General features: G+C 41.3%; 1 protein-coding gene across 1 annotated transcript; it reads left to right on the top strand.

The window, feature by feature from the left end:
* The first annotated feature begins 664 nt into the window (after positions 1-664).
* scrt2 (scratch family zinc finger 2) lies at positions 665-9315 on the top strand. Its single transcript, XM_034877354.1, has 2 exons — positions 665-1335; positions 4690-9315. Exons 1-2 carry the CDS (start codon positions 1185-1187, stop codon positions 5487-5489), a joined length of 951 nt encoding a protein of 316 aa, XP_034733245.1. The 5' UTR covers positions 665-1184; the 3' UTR covers positions 5490-9315.
* The last annotated feature ends 5324 nt before the right edge of the window (positions 9316-14639 follow it).

Consider the following 14639-nt stretch of genomic DNA (forward strand, 5'->3'; position numbering starts at 1 on the left):
GTTGATCTGCAAGGATGAAAATACAATGTGTAATGTAAAATGAGTGAGCTAACAAGGCGACACAAATACAAAACCAATCCAGAGAGATCTAGCCACATTAGCAAGCACTGATCTAATTCTAGATTTCACCCTAATCAAAAAAGATGTAATTAATTAATCAGATAATTCACTGCCATGCATGGCTGGACACACATCTGTGCAGCGGTAATGGGGAAGGAGAGAGACAAGCTGAGCAGTGCAGCACTAGTACTTCCCCTAAGCCCGCTCGTCAACAGTGCTGGAATCCAGTGCAGCTTTTGTTTTGTTTTTTAAAAGAAAAGGTCCAGCACTCCCGGCCGCTCGGATAACCTCTGCTGTACTGTTCGTGTGCTCTCAGCATGCAAGTCCAGCGCAGTGTGTCGAAGGGACAGAAACGTTTGAGGCTGTTTGAGGAAACAGAGAGGACATGAGGGAGGCAGCGCCTGTACAAGGCAAACATAAACTGTGCCACTTCATCTGAAAACAATGGGGGACAGGACACTGAGTGTGCTCTCATGCACATCTCCATTGTCTGCCCTCCTCCTTTACTCCTCCTCCGAGCACGGAGCATAAGCGGGGTGAAAGAGGGAGGGGAGTAGAAGGGGGAGCGGCAGTGGGGGCAGTGGGGGTCTGGCTGTGTTCTTTCTCCTCTGTCTGTGTGCGAATGCACAGACGGTTCAGTAGTAATTTGATGTGTGTCCCCGGGGACATTTGATGGATTAAAGCTAAGCAGCTCCATTTCGCAGCACCACCTGATCTTCCACTGCCTGTGCCCCATATAAAGGCTGGCGTGATTGCTGATCTCAGCTAGTCTGACAGTCTCTCTCCCTCCTCTCTCTGTCTGTCTCCATCTCTTCTCTTCCTCACTGGTCCCTTAAGCCTGCTGCATCACAGGAGCTATCCAGTGCTGAACAGGATCGCTTTTATTTTTTATTTTTTTATTTTTCCGGGGGAAGTTGGGGGAGCCAGAGAGTATCACACAGCATTGCCGTCAGCCTTGTTATCCACTGGTTTCCATTTTCTTTCTTATCTTATGTTTTTGGCAGTTGTCTTCACATTAAACGCAAGGATTACCGGCAAGCCAGCTCAGCTCGTGTGCTTCCTCAGAGGGTCTTTCATTTTTTCTCATGCGTTTTTCTTAGCTCTGTGTTTTTATCCATTGAAACATGCCCCGCTCATTTTTGGTGAAGAAGATCAAGCTTGATGATTTCTCTTCGGCCACTTCCAATCATCATCACCACCTGGACGACTCGTTCACTTTTGCACGCTCCATCACAGACTCGGTGACCAGCCTTGGGGTTCGTCTCAGCGAGAATGGTGAGTTAACATGCCTCCAGTCTGCCCCGCTCCAGTTAAAGATGTGCTAGCACTCCTGCCCGTAGACAGCTCCGGTGCTGCTTTCAGCATGTCTGACATTTCCACACTTTACACAGATGGCATCTTCTTTTGTTTTTTGTGTTGGTGTGAGATTTTGTTTTTTTCCCCTCAGCCAAGAACATACTTGTAGTGTGTAAATGAATGTTACATGCAGTCAGCTGATTATTGAATCAATATCCTAAATAATCCTCTTTAGTGGTACCCCACCCCCCATCCCCCTGCTCCCAGACTTTTGTTTTTTGACTCCAGTGAAGGACAGACACAATTCAGGTCACAGCCACGGATTAGCTTATGTAAATAGGGAACAGAACGTGTGTATAATCAGGAGAAGCTCCAGTTACGTATTTGTATGACTGCACCAACCCTGTGGTGGCTGAACACACTTAGGTTGACTATATCTGGTCTTCATGTGGACTAAAAAAATCATTAATAGGAGAGATGACTTTCGGATGATACATTTGTCCTTAGCTGTTATTGTCCTTGAGTTCCCATCACAGTCCGATCCTCCTTTGCCCCCCTCTTCCCATCCAAATGGAGAATGCACAGTCTCCCCACCCCCATCGCTCCACTACATCTTTCTCTTCCTTCCGGGCATTTGAAAACTGGCAGGGGTTAGAGTTTCAGCCATGCAGGCCTATCGCCGCCACAAGAGACATCAACACACTGTACAGTACAGCCAGGAGGGAGGTGGGGAGCTGGGCTGAAGGGATTGCAAAGGGAAGGAGAAAAATGAGACAAAAATGCTTAGGGCAGCAACGAGGCTGATCACGTGACAGAGGTTGTACAGTAAACATGAAGAAAGGCACATAGCTGCACTGTGGTCAACACACAGACCGGCCACAGTCAGCTCCACTCAGAGCCAAGAGGCGACCTTCACTTTCACGCTCTGCTATTAGCTCGCCGCTTCCATTTTGTGGCCACGTTTTAAAGGGCCATATGTGTGTCTTTGTTATGATTTGTCAGGGTATTTATCCAGAGAGAGAGGCTTCACAGTCCCCAGCTTAATGTTGTGATGATGCCCACCTGTTATTCAACCGTGTCAACAATGAGGTTCAGTGAATTTTAGGTGGATCAGGATTAGAGGAATTAAAAACGTCTGGACTGGTTTGTAAAGTATAATGGTTTGCTAAATTGGAAATAACTAACCGGGGAAAGTCTAAGGAATTATGGCAAGAAATAAAAACGTGCATTTTCTATTAATTTACCAGGCATGTTTAGTAGCTTGTGATGAATGCTTTTTAGATTTCCTGCAGCACCAGTTTATATTCTTATTAAATTATCCCTGTGTATGTATTTATTGTCACTCTCTATTGTTCCTGAATCTATTGTTCAACACCACGAAAAATAAGCATAATGTCAAAAAGAAGAAAAGTGCGTTAATGCACTACACTGGCGTCGACAAAAGGCATTTAATTTGAACAAAAGAATCTTTTTGTGCCGAGTCCTAAAAAGAGAGAGAAGGAAAAGAAAAGAATTCACAGCGTGGCTGAAATACCTAACATCAGCACTTCTGCCGTGCCAGGAGATTTTCTTTCCCCCCATTGTGGAGACATTTGACTTGAGTGTCTGTCGAACAACAAAGAGGGGTTGCTGAGAGGGTCCATTAATTACATGCTTACTTTGCATTAGAGAAACGAGCCTATGAGCTGTAAGGGCTGATACAGCGCGGGTCCTTAAATGATGAGCTCCATGACTGACCTTGGGTAATTGAAATATAGTCAACAACCCTGCTTACATTGACACTGTAGGTTTTGCTAAAAAAAGTGCCATGTTGTTGTACGTAGTGCAAAGGCCCTTCAGCTATATTCAAACAGTCTATGGTGTGACTGTAAAACAGGTGGATATTGTTGGAGCTGCAGCATTTGTGCAGATAAAGATAATGTTTCTTCTTTTTTTTTTTATATATTATTTTTGGAAAAAAAAAAAAGTGTTGCTCGCTCTCCCTCGGACAAACACCATCTGCGTAGTTGAAAACAGTGAACCCATGCAGTGCAGTATAATAATGTGTGCACAGGCCTGGTGTTTCCCTGTCCCCGGGTGCCATGGTCATGTCTTTGACAGAGTGGGTGTGTGAACAGAAACCCTTGGGAATGGAGATGCTGTAGTAAGAGAGCACTTCAACTCATTTCTTAATGGCCTGTTTCTTGCCGGCACTTCAGTGTTCTGGCTGCTGCAGAACAGGTGACCCCTCTTCCCAAACAACGTGTCTCACATTATCAGGCCTCAAGAACACTGTGCTCAATAAACTATTACTGTGTGTCGCAGATACTTGATCTGTCCCTTGCACTATTTCTATCTTCTCCACAGCTGCACTATTTTACATATGATAGCCTATTGATCAGTTCAAAACTTTGAATTTCATTAAAAAGCAGTCAATAGCTAATTTCCACTGCTTGCTGCACACAGTGCTTAGGAATGGCTTTTGTTCTGCAGTCATGCACTATTTCTCTCAGGAAAGGCAATTCAACACATTTTATGTTTGAACTCATATGTTCAACCAATTGAATATCAGCCCTGTAGGTAAAACACGTTTAGTATTAATTCAGCTCCAAAGAGTCACAGCACATGACTGTATTGAGTTCTGTTTGGATGCATTTAGCTGCCAGCAAGCCTTTTAGCTCCACTGGCACTGGGCTGCTTCAGTGGGAAAGGAAAGACATGAATGATGCCAACAAAAATATTTCTCTCTAAAATCATGCTCTGTACATTTGGGGACATTTTACATCCCTCGTGGTGCTTTGTGCTTTGCTGCATCATGCTTAAATGTGCTTGAAGAAGTACTGTAGCATGACATCCTAAGCAGCAGGAAGTAACACGTTCACCTGGTCCAAAACCACAAAATGCAGTAATCCCTTTAGAAAGTACTTTCAAATTAGAGATGCAACCCCTTGCCAAAATAAAAATTCTGGAGAAATAAGGTATTTCTTAAGGTTTAGAGTTGAAACATGAACATTCATTGAAGGTAGAAAAGGTCTTACCAATAAGACTAATTTATTTGAGACATCTTCCTAGACGGGAGACTTCTTTGATGAGCTATTATCTAGTGCTCATCTCACTAAGATTGCACCCTTCCTAAATGCAGCTGCGTGCGTCATGTTTCCCCGCATCACTGCACTATTGTGCATACAATCTGAGTTCAGGAAAAAATGCAATTTGCTCTGTGCTGCCGCTCACTCTTTCACCATTTTAGGAAAAGCAATCATCCTACATGATAATCATGTAATCACCAGCATGTCACTGTGTCCTTATCCATCACAACCCCTGGCCAACTGTGTTTGCATGTGTCTCTCTCAGGCTACATCCAGGATTACATCACGCCATCTGTGTACCAGGGGGAGAAGAAGATGGAGCTGAAGCTGGCTTCGCCGGTGTCAGATCCCCTCTACACCCAGGTGAGCAGCGGAGAGGAGTACTGTGACCCCGACCTGAAGCACCCCGACAGCCCGCAGTCTGGCATGACAGCCAGCGGCTTCTACAGTGGTGAGTCGGAGGCCCTGGCCGAGGGTTACACCATGGATGCCTTCTTCATCTCTGACGGGCGCTCAAGGCGAAAGGGAGACACCGAGAGTCGTGGAGGGGGCTCGAGAAGCAGCAGTGCCAACGGTGGGGCTCAGGAGAGGGGAGTTGGCACGGCACGCCACTCCTGCAACGAGTGCGGCAAGACATACGCCACCTCCTCCAACCTCAGCAGACACAAGCAGACGCACCGAAGCCTCGACAGCAAGATGGCCCGCAAGTGTCCCACGTGTAACAAAGTGTACGTGTCCATGCCAGCGTTGGCCATGCACATCCTCACCCACGACCTCAAGCACAAGTGCGACGTGTGCAGCAAGGCGTTCAGTCGGCCGTGGCTCCTTCAAGGCCACATGCGCTCACACACGGGGGAGAAGCCCTTTGCCTGCGCACACTGTGGCAAAGCCTTTGCTGACCGTTCAAACCTCCGCGCCCACATGCAAACACACTCTGCCTTCAAGCACTACAGATGCAAGCGCTGCAATAAGACCTTCGCTCTCAAGTCCTACCTGAACAAGCACTATGAGTCAGCTTGCTTCAAGGGCTCTGCGGACGAAGACGACTCTGAATCAGAAAACTAACCACGAGGAAGAAGCTAAAATTTGAACCCCTGTTGTAGGTTCACAACCAATAACCCTGTTCACTCTGCCCTCCATGCCTTTTTTCTTCCCTTTTTTTAGAAAGCAATATTTTCACTGAGATTACGTGAAGAAACTCTAATGATTATGGCAAAGACAATTTCAAAAGATGCTGGATTTTTTCCCCTGCACAGTAGCTAATCGTCCACAGAAACATACAATCAAACAACCTTCCCCCAAATAGAGACTGTAGATGATAGTTGTACACAATTAAGCAGCATGTGCTCGCACGGACGCGGGCACATGTAAACACACTTACTCTAACACGGACATGTATGCAAATACACACACACACACACACAAATGTACGCACGTGTGCACATACACAGAGACACAGAGAGACACACAGAAACACAAACACACACACACACACACAAGCACACACACACACACACACACACACACACACACAATTATATATGAGGCCTGGCATGTGAATTTTTATCAATGACTATAATGATATTGATATCAATAGTAATAATATTTAGATTCCTGATATTTTATAGCAAATAGCAATGAGAAAATGAAAAAAACATAAAAAAGGACTAACAGTGTTCTTTTGTTTTTTAGAGACAAAATGACCTCTTGTATTTTTATGCTGCTTTTTATTTGCTAAGAATTTAATTCTTTTGCAACTGCCAACATGAACTTTTTATGAAAATGTGAACTATGACAGTATTTGCAAAAAAGGGAGATCATTTTAAAAAGGTAAAAAGACAAAACCCCTTTTTTCCACACCAATGTTTCAATTTAACGGATTTTATTTTTCTATTTGATTTTTCTAAATTTATTTTTTTGTGCTTATTATCCCTTGTTGATCTGAAGCATCTTTGTAACTGTGGGTATTCAAAAGAAAAATTAAATAAGCTATACACGATCATAGGCCATAGGTCATTCAATTCAATTCTGCAAGAGCAGTGATTTTAAAACAGGTCTGTTGAACAGGTTATCACACATCAAATTCATAGTCTCACCCTGATGTACAGACTTGGACAAAAAACACTGGGAGCCAGACCAAATGATCTATTGTTATAAGTGCCATGTGCAGTTGACTTGTCTATAGCAATGAAAACTCTCGTTGTTCTTCCTCCACCACGGTGGCTTGCATAAACTCTGCTGCCTTTATGGTGAATCGTCCAGTCTTAAAGAGCAATCTTCACCCAGTGTTTGAGGTGCTCCCCCTCGCCAGTGTTACCTCAGAGTGAAGGTATGGACTAACACACCCTCAGTTACAAAGTGACAGTCAAATTTTTCTGTTTGTCTGTTTTATATGTCGCTTGAGGCTCCGCCCACGGTTTAGATGCATACCATCTATTTATCATGTAAATACTTTATTTATCTACCTATTTATCTATTTATTAATTTATTCACCTTCATTTGTGTATTTATTGAAAACTTGCTTATTTGTTAATGACCATGTATTTATTTCTTGTTTATAATTTAAAAAATGAACATCCATTGACCTTGTAAGATGCTGCTGATCTTCAAAGAAAATGTTTATATGCATGAAAACTGTAGAGAGTCCATTGGACTTAGTTTTTTAAAGAGGAACAATGTACAGTACCAGTGTTAGGAGACTTCAAACAAATGAATGCAGAATTGTTTTCGTGGCAATAACTTTACTGACACAGCAACTGACATGTATAACAATCACAGCTGTCCTGTTTTCAGTCGATTTAGGGCAATAAAAAGAAACGATGAAAACAAAAACACTAAAATATTCTCCATCTTGCTGTTTTCCAATAGTCCACCCGACTCCTCGTGACTGGAGATGTTTGGGACTTTTTGTCTTTAAATCTCAGGCGATAAAGAAGTCCCAGAACTGGCCCGACGGTGATGTGCATGTACACATCGCTGTGATAATCTAACACTAACGGTTATATAATAAGTCTAGGTGTAATCTAGTTACACCAAGATTTCAAAGGTGCAAAAGCAATAATGATAGTGATGCAGTGACAATGAGCAACACTCAATCCTACATGCAGCGTGTCCAAAACTGCTACAGGTGTTAATTTGACTGGAAAAGGCTGCTATTCTAGAACAGTATTATTATTTTAACTTGTCTCTTGTTTTAAAAAGAAACCAGGTAAAACAGCAGCTGAAAGGCAGGTGTGATTTGACTGAAATGCCAGAAGGTTACAATTATTCTAATAAATTTAGGTCACTGACATAATAAAGCATTGAAATACAGTTAAGTAAACGCTCACTACTGCTCGCAAATTATTCTGTGCGGTTAAAAACAGCAAGTAAGCAAATCCCTGAGGTGTCAAAAGACAGAATGGATGGAGGTATATACACATCCTAACCAGCACTGATGGAAATTATCTTGACGTGAGCTGTCTTGGTAGAGAGAGTTTTTTTAAAAAGATTGATGTAATGAAACGACGCGCTGTAATGCACTTCTAACTCCCCCGTCATTTGTCCATGCCTCTTGTCGCTCCCCTCCCCTACCAGCCGTCCTCATCCTATCCCAACCGCCTCTAAACAGACGCACCAAGGATGAGATGTGTTGAAGTGGGATTGGCGGAGGGTGGCAGAGTGTGGGAGGATAACAGGTGTTTGCAGACAGACTGCAGATAGGGAGCGTAATTGAGTCGGTGAGAGACCTCCAAAGGGAAGGTCAAGCACCAGCAGGCAAATGCACTGTCAGCTATTTGCATATTCCAAATGGATGACACCATTGCAGCAACACTGAGCTCGTCCTTAAAACAAAACAAAACACAAAACTGAGGAGAAAAGAGAGGAAAGAGGAGTTTCGGCTCCATTTGTCCGCCGTCTCCTCCCTTTTTCCCCATCATCCTGTCAATGGTCGTCAAAGTGCTCCAGCTGAATCACTGCATGAGAGCATCCAAACCACCTGTCTCCTGATTAACTTGCAGAACACACAGTTTGGCACGTCGCCGTATTATTGGACTAATGCAGAATTCACTACTTCCTATAGATTTTTTTTTAATATGTTTAATGTTTTACTCCAAAACGTGGGGACAGTTTTTTTTTTTAATGAGGCAGATAAAAGCATTGAGACCATTGAAAACATCAATTGGAAATGTACTGTAAGCTTATTTCTAAAACTGGCAGCCTTACAGATCGTCCTCAGAGAAAATATTAATTGAGAGAAAGGGAGGCACAATTGGATTCTGAATTTAGATGTAGGGAAACATTGTTCCTCTTTGATACTTTTTGTAAATAAATTTGTAAATATATCACAGCAATAATATGACAATGCATGTAGACATTTAATTGCTCTTTTTCTATTCATGTTGTCTTTTTTTTTTTATTAAAAAGAAGACAAATACAGGTACCAATTGCAGTCTGGGTGGCCATGTGAATCAGGGAGTGTCTTGATTAAAAAGCTATCTGTTGTAAGTTACAGACAAAACAACTTCAAACTCTGTGTATTCTCAAAGATTTGATCATGTTCTGTATGATTTTTCTGTTCTTTCTTTCTTTTATTTATGTGCCCGGCTTGGCTGCGCAATGAAAAAGTGCCAAAAAGTATGATTTCCATGACAAAAGCCTTCAACATATGGTTGGCTGCTTGAAACCTTCCATATGGTCCTCAAAGAAAAAAAACTGATTAAGATTTCCCACTTTCTTTCTCTCTCTCTCTCTCTCTCTCTCTCTCTCTCTATCTCTCTGTTCCAGCTGAGTACGAAGAAACTTAAGCCATGATTGCTGAGGGGTGTTTTGATTTTTCTTGTTCTGCTACAATTAATAATGATGACAACAATAGCAATGATAACGTTAATAAAAACAATAGCACAAGGAACCTACAAGCTCACTCTTGTCTCTTTTAAAATTGTCAACTGATTTTATTAAAAGGAGAAAAAGGCTTTTTTTTCCTGTTTTGAGAAAACAGGCAGACACAGACAACTTGCAGGTGTTCACTGACAGGCCAACGGGTTCATTTACTGTTCTATCTTTCTTAGACCTTTTTCTGACACTGATAAAAATGGTATGGAAATTCTTAGATCTGTTTGAAATAGCCCTTAGTTAACATTAGCACAGTGAGTAATTATAGTTACGACTATAATGTGCCATGCGCTGCAGCCTCCACTGTCAATGTTTGATGACTTTTATGAGCTCTACTGTCTTTTACTTTCACCACTATGAGGCACAAAAATGCCAATATCCTCTATTTTTCCACAGCAGCTGAGAACATGAACGGTCAGGGGGCCCGACAACAGCAATACAGCTTTGAATAAGAGTTCCTGAGACGCTGGCGTTATCAAAAGCAGAAGCAGCTGTTCCACCGCTATTAAGCCCTTCCTGGTCATACAATTTTAATGGAACATTGATTTTATGCTGGGACTACTCTTTCTGAGTGACTCAAAAAGCCAGAGAAAAATATGGAACAAAATAGAAATGAATCATGACAGCGGACAGGGATTATTATTCTGGGGCTTTTCTTGATTGGTTTCCAGGGAATATAACAACACTTGAATTCAATCGCTTGTGTCCTTCAGTGTCCTCCAGCAGCACAGCAGCAGTATAATGAGACAGCAGGCAGAGCAGAGCAGAGCAGAGCAGGGACTCAGAAACAAGACACTTTGCTGCACACTCACCTCTCAGTGTGGGAAAGCAGTGATTGCCATTGTTGCCGTTACATGCTTCCATGCTAGTTATGTCACTGAAGATACACTAAATAAACTGTCATATCTGTATTCGCAGGTTGCATTTTCTAAGAGTCAAAATGACGGGTTTACAACCAAGTGCTGATTCTTGTGCATGCAGCAAACAGTACGGGTGTAAATCACAAGTTTTATCACCAGTTGATATTATATTGGTTCTAAGGAGAAGGATACAATATTTACTGATATCACAAAGTCTGCTTCAATACGATTTTGAGACGATTCAAATCACACTGATACAAGACAATACGTAAGTCCATTTAACACTATTTATCTATATTTACAAAAGCAACTAAAATTTGGTTCAACAATTTCGTTACTGAGCTCTTCCAGACATTTAAATCAAAAACAAACCACTATTTTTAATAAAAAAGAATAAACCTAAAGTTGTAATTTCAAAATAAAGGCCCATCTCAAAGATGACGAAATGTATCGATAATATTGTATCATTGATGATTAAATCGGTATTTCGATCCAGATCGATGTGTCGCTACACCCCTAGCAAACGGCTCACAGTGCTGCAGATCACATCCACATTCATGTGCGGTACTCACTCAAACTTCACCCTGGCAGATGTTGTCCCTTATCAGATTTGATGATGAAAGTAAATAACTGATGTCATGACATGCCAATGGACTGTAAAATGGGGATCCATGCAATCCAATTACATCACCCGAGGGTGAGCTGTGTGTGTAACAACAGAAGCTATGAGTGATCCGGACTGTAAGACAGGAAAGGAGACCAACGTGGCCTTTCATACATACCCCTGCGACACTCTACAGCACTACACACACACACACACACACACACACACAATAAACAGTAAGTGATTGAAAATAACCGGCAAAATTGAGAGCGCTACACTCTGCCTTGAAAGATGAGAGATCTGCGAACAGCATCATCTTCGTCTGATAGAACTGCCTTCTGACGGGGTGAGAAGGTTACCACTAGGTTCCCGCACAGAGCCTAGCAGCAGATATACAGCTACTAAACACAAACTGGAGAAAGAAACCTCAGATTGTCAGACTATTTAAAGGAAAACTGTATTTAGTCAAATTATGAACTGCCACCCTGCACAGACAAATTGTATCTACTGCTAATATGACAGTAGATATTAATATATGCAATGGGTGTTTTTGACCATTTCAAATTCATCAGTGGAATTAACTGGTCTCTTTCAGTTGCTCTCACTTGACTCAGCAAGCATTATGTAATTTTAAAGCTGAACCAATAAGTCAATTATTATAATGATGGTGATTACTAATCAGCCACAATTTTCATAATGAGATAATTGTTTGTTAAGCAAGAATAACTCTCTGATTCCAGCTTCTGAAATCTGTAAATACCATTTTCTTGTAGATCGATCAATCAATCAATCAATCAAGAAAATGTTTTTTAATGATACATGAACCCTCAATTACAGAAATATTTGTTAGGATTCATACAACATTTTTTGTTGCTTTTAATATATTACGCTTCAAGTATATTCATTATGGTATATGGCATTGTGTGTATTTATTATATTTTTCTACTTAGAACTACTCCCCATGCTTTTAAATTGCCCCAAGTGGTTAGTTAAGTTATTTGAACTGAAATCTGATCTGCTACCCTGCACAGAGAAATATCATTAGACCTGAAACAATTAGTTATAGAATCAATATTTCCGATAATCCATTTATTATTTGAGATGTTTACTTAAGCAACGATCCCAAATATTTACTGGTTCTTTGTGTATTTACCACTTTTATATAGTTTTTGCCTTGAATATAATTGAATATGATTTAATTTGGATGTTGGTCAGACAAACTAGACATCTGAAGATGTCACATTGAGCAGTCTTGAGCAGTCCAATAAAACTATGGGGTGAAAAATATATTCTTAATGTGTTTCACTGTTTCAAATTCACTATTGTTTTCTCTGTTGGTGTCTCCCGGTTGCTCACAGGTGACGTACCGAAGCAAACAACATGTCATCTTTGTAATTAGAAAAACTATAATTATCTGATTCAGCCCTCCTGGATGTGGTGCAGGCCTTTGCTCCGACCCTCGCCATACATCTGGCGCCATCTGTTGGCTGATCACCAACTGTCAGCATTAACAATCCAACAACAAGCTTTGTTTATTTGGTCAGTGGCGGTGCCATCGGTTCAACTGAATATTCAACTGAAGGAGGTATTCTGCCATAGGTCCGTTTATTTTCTCCATATTATAACCAATCTGCATGTTTACTGACCAAAGTCACTCAACAAGAGGGAAGTAAAACCATTCGGTTCAACCAGTCAGGGCCAACCAACTGTAACTGGCCCTTTAAGAGCTAACAGTTTGTCTTTTCACATTCTGCATCACAGGAGAGATGCTCATTAAAAGCGCCTCCATTCCTCACTGTTTCATCAAGTGAGACTGCCAAGCTCTTTAACTCAGTGTTCTTGATGTTTGTGCTGTTTGTGTAAAACCCATCTGTTTCCTCGTCTCTCTGTTGGCAGAGGGTCCACCTCATCCGTATGCTTCTGTTTTTGAAGTCATGTCAAAATCGCATTTTTATGCATCTAAGATATCCAACTTGTCATCAGCACTCAAGCAAAAGTCAAGGCGGGCACTCCTTAAATAGCTCCCTTTTTCTCTTCATATACAATACATGCAGAAACAAGTTGAGCAAAAGACTTACAGATGTGACACTGTATTTATCATCTGTTCTAAAGATAAACATTTTAACAATGCTTTTGTTGCTTTCTATGGTGTTCTTTAAGCTGAGAAAAACATGTATTCTGCCTCTGTTTTTAGGGTGAGTTAATGAACTGAAGAGCAAATGGAAAGACAGCCTATAGCTTAATCCACATCTAAATAACCTCACACCAAAGCACCAGTTATCTCTGGGTGAGCAAATTTATTTCAAGGCAGGCGAGATCATTAAACAGAAACCCCATTCTGGGCAGATGTACTAAAAGGAGGGAGTGCAGAAAATAATTTCATAGGTTTAGGCAGCAAGACCCACCAGTTATCAGTGAACAAATCAGCATGAACATCATCAGTGAACAAATCAACCACACATTCAGCTGCCAACAGAGCAACAACCACTGTTGCTAAACCATGTCATGATTTCAGACACATTCATCTATTACAAAGCTATGGTTTGAAGACTGAAAATCGCAGTCAGATTAATTATCACTTGAAAAGCATGTCAACGTGTTAAAGGGGAAGGTATAAATAAATATAGCTCACTTCCCTGTCGGAAAGCTGGCAGGTAATTTTCTCCAGCTGCTCTAAGTGTGACAATCCCACAGAGACTGAAATCTAATATTAACAGCAAATCATTATGTGGGAACTGTTCTTCCATGACCTGCCGCTGTACCTGTGTGACTAACTCAATCTAAGTAATTGAGATATGTTAGCAACTAGAATACAGTCCTGCTGTGACAGCAGAGGGTCATGCAGAGTGTAGTGGGACTCCAAACACACCTCAGCACTGGAGATGATTTACATGTCTATATGCTTAGACTGGCAGGCTCGCTTCTCTTCATGTGACGCTGGTTGCCTTTGGTGCATGATGAAGTGGTTTCAGATTGACAGCAAAAAAGCGAGTTGAAATTGACATTGTATAGAGTCGTGAATGCCCACGGGGGATATGTCAACATACTATACTGTAGTCATTCACACAGAAGTACCAAGTCAGCCAGCTGCACGATCCATGTCAGCATGTTACAGACTAATTGGAGTTTTTCTGTTGTTTTATGCTATACTGGTGTCAACTAAGATACCATTTAAGACAGAAAAGTTGAAAATGTAAGGTGGATTACAAAGCTAAGCTGTTTTGGGGAAATTACAAACAGATTGTTACTTTTACTGCAAAATTATGACTTCACTTAAAGGCAAAAAAGTTGATTACACTTGCTGCAGCACCTAAATTACAGGGTGCATTTTGTTAAATCTTATTTCACAATGACAAATAATGTACTGATACCACTGTTAATGAGTAAATATAGTACTATATATAGACCTTTTTCATGTTGTAACTGATCCCCGTGTGACCAATTAATAAACACAAAAGGCGCTGCCATGGTAGTTCAAAGTATTTGTAATAATTCAATATAATAGCCTGCCTCTACTGTCCAAGAAATCCTTTTTAATTGTCTCATTAGAAGACGCTGTAGCTGTGGGTTGGAGAAAACAACAATAGTTCTGTTTCCGCTCCACTGCCACAGATCTTTGAAGCTTTCCACTTACCTGTGCAAAGCTGCGGGCCGAGACGTCCTTTTTGTAACCACAGCAACCTGGCTGTCTCTTTGAAATCTCTGTAAAAATAGAATATCACCAAGTAGTGCACTTTGATGGAGGAAGCCTATATCATGCAACAGTCGACAATACAAAACCCTGACCTCATTAAAAACTATTGTCACCAAAGGATTCTGGGCTTGCAGCGACTCTTTTCAACTGCATGACTAATTGCTGGAGTGAATTTGAATGTG

The sequence above is a fragment of the Etheostoma cragini genome, chromosome 7 (genome assembly GCF_013103735.1).
Source record: "Etheostoma cragini isolate CJK2018 chromosome 7, CSU_Ecrag_1.0, whole genome shotgun sequence".
Taxonomy (NCBI): Eukaryota; Metazoa; Chordata; class Actinopteri; order Perciformes; family Percidae; genus Etheostoma; species Etheostoma cragini.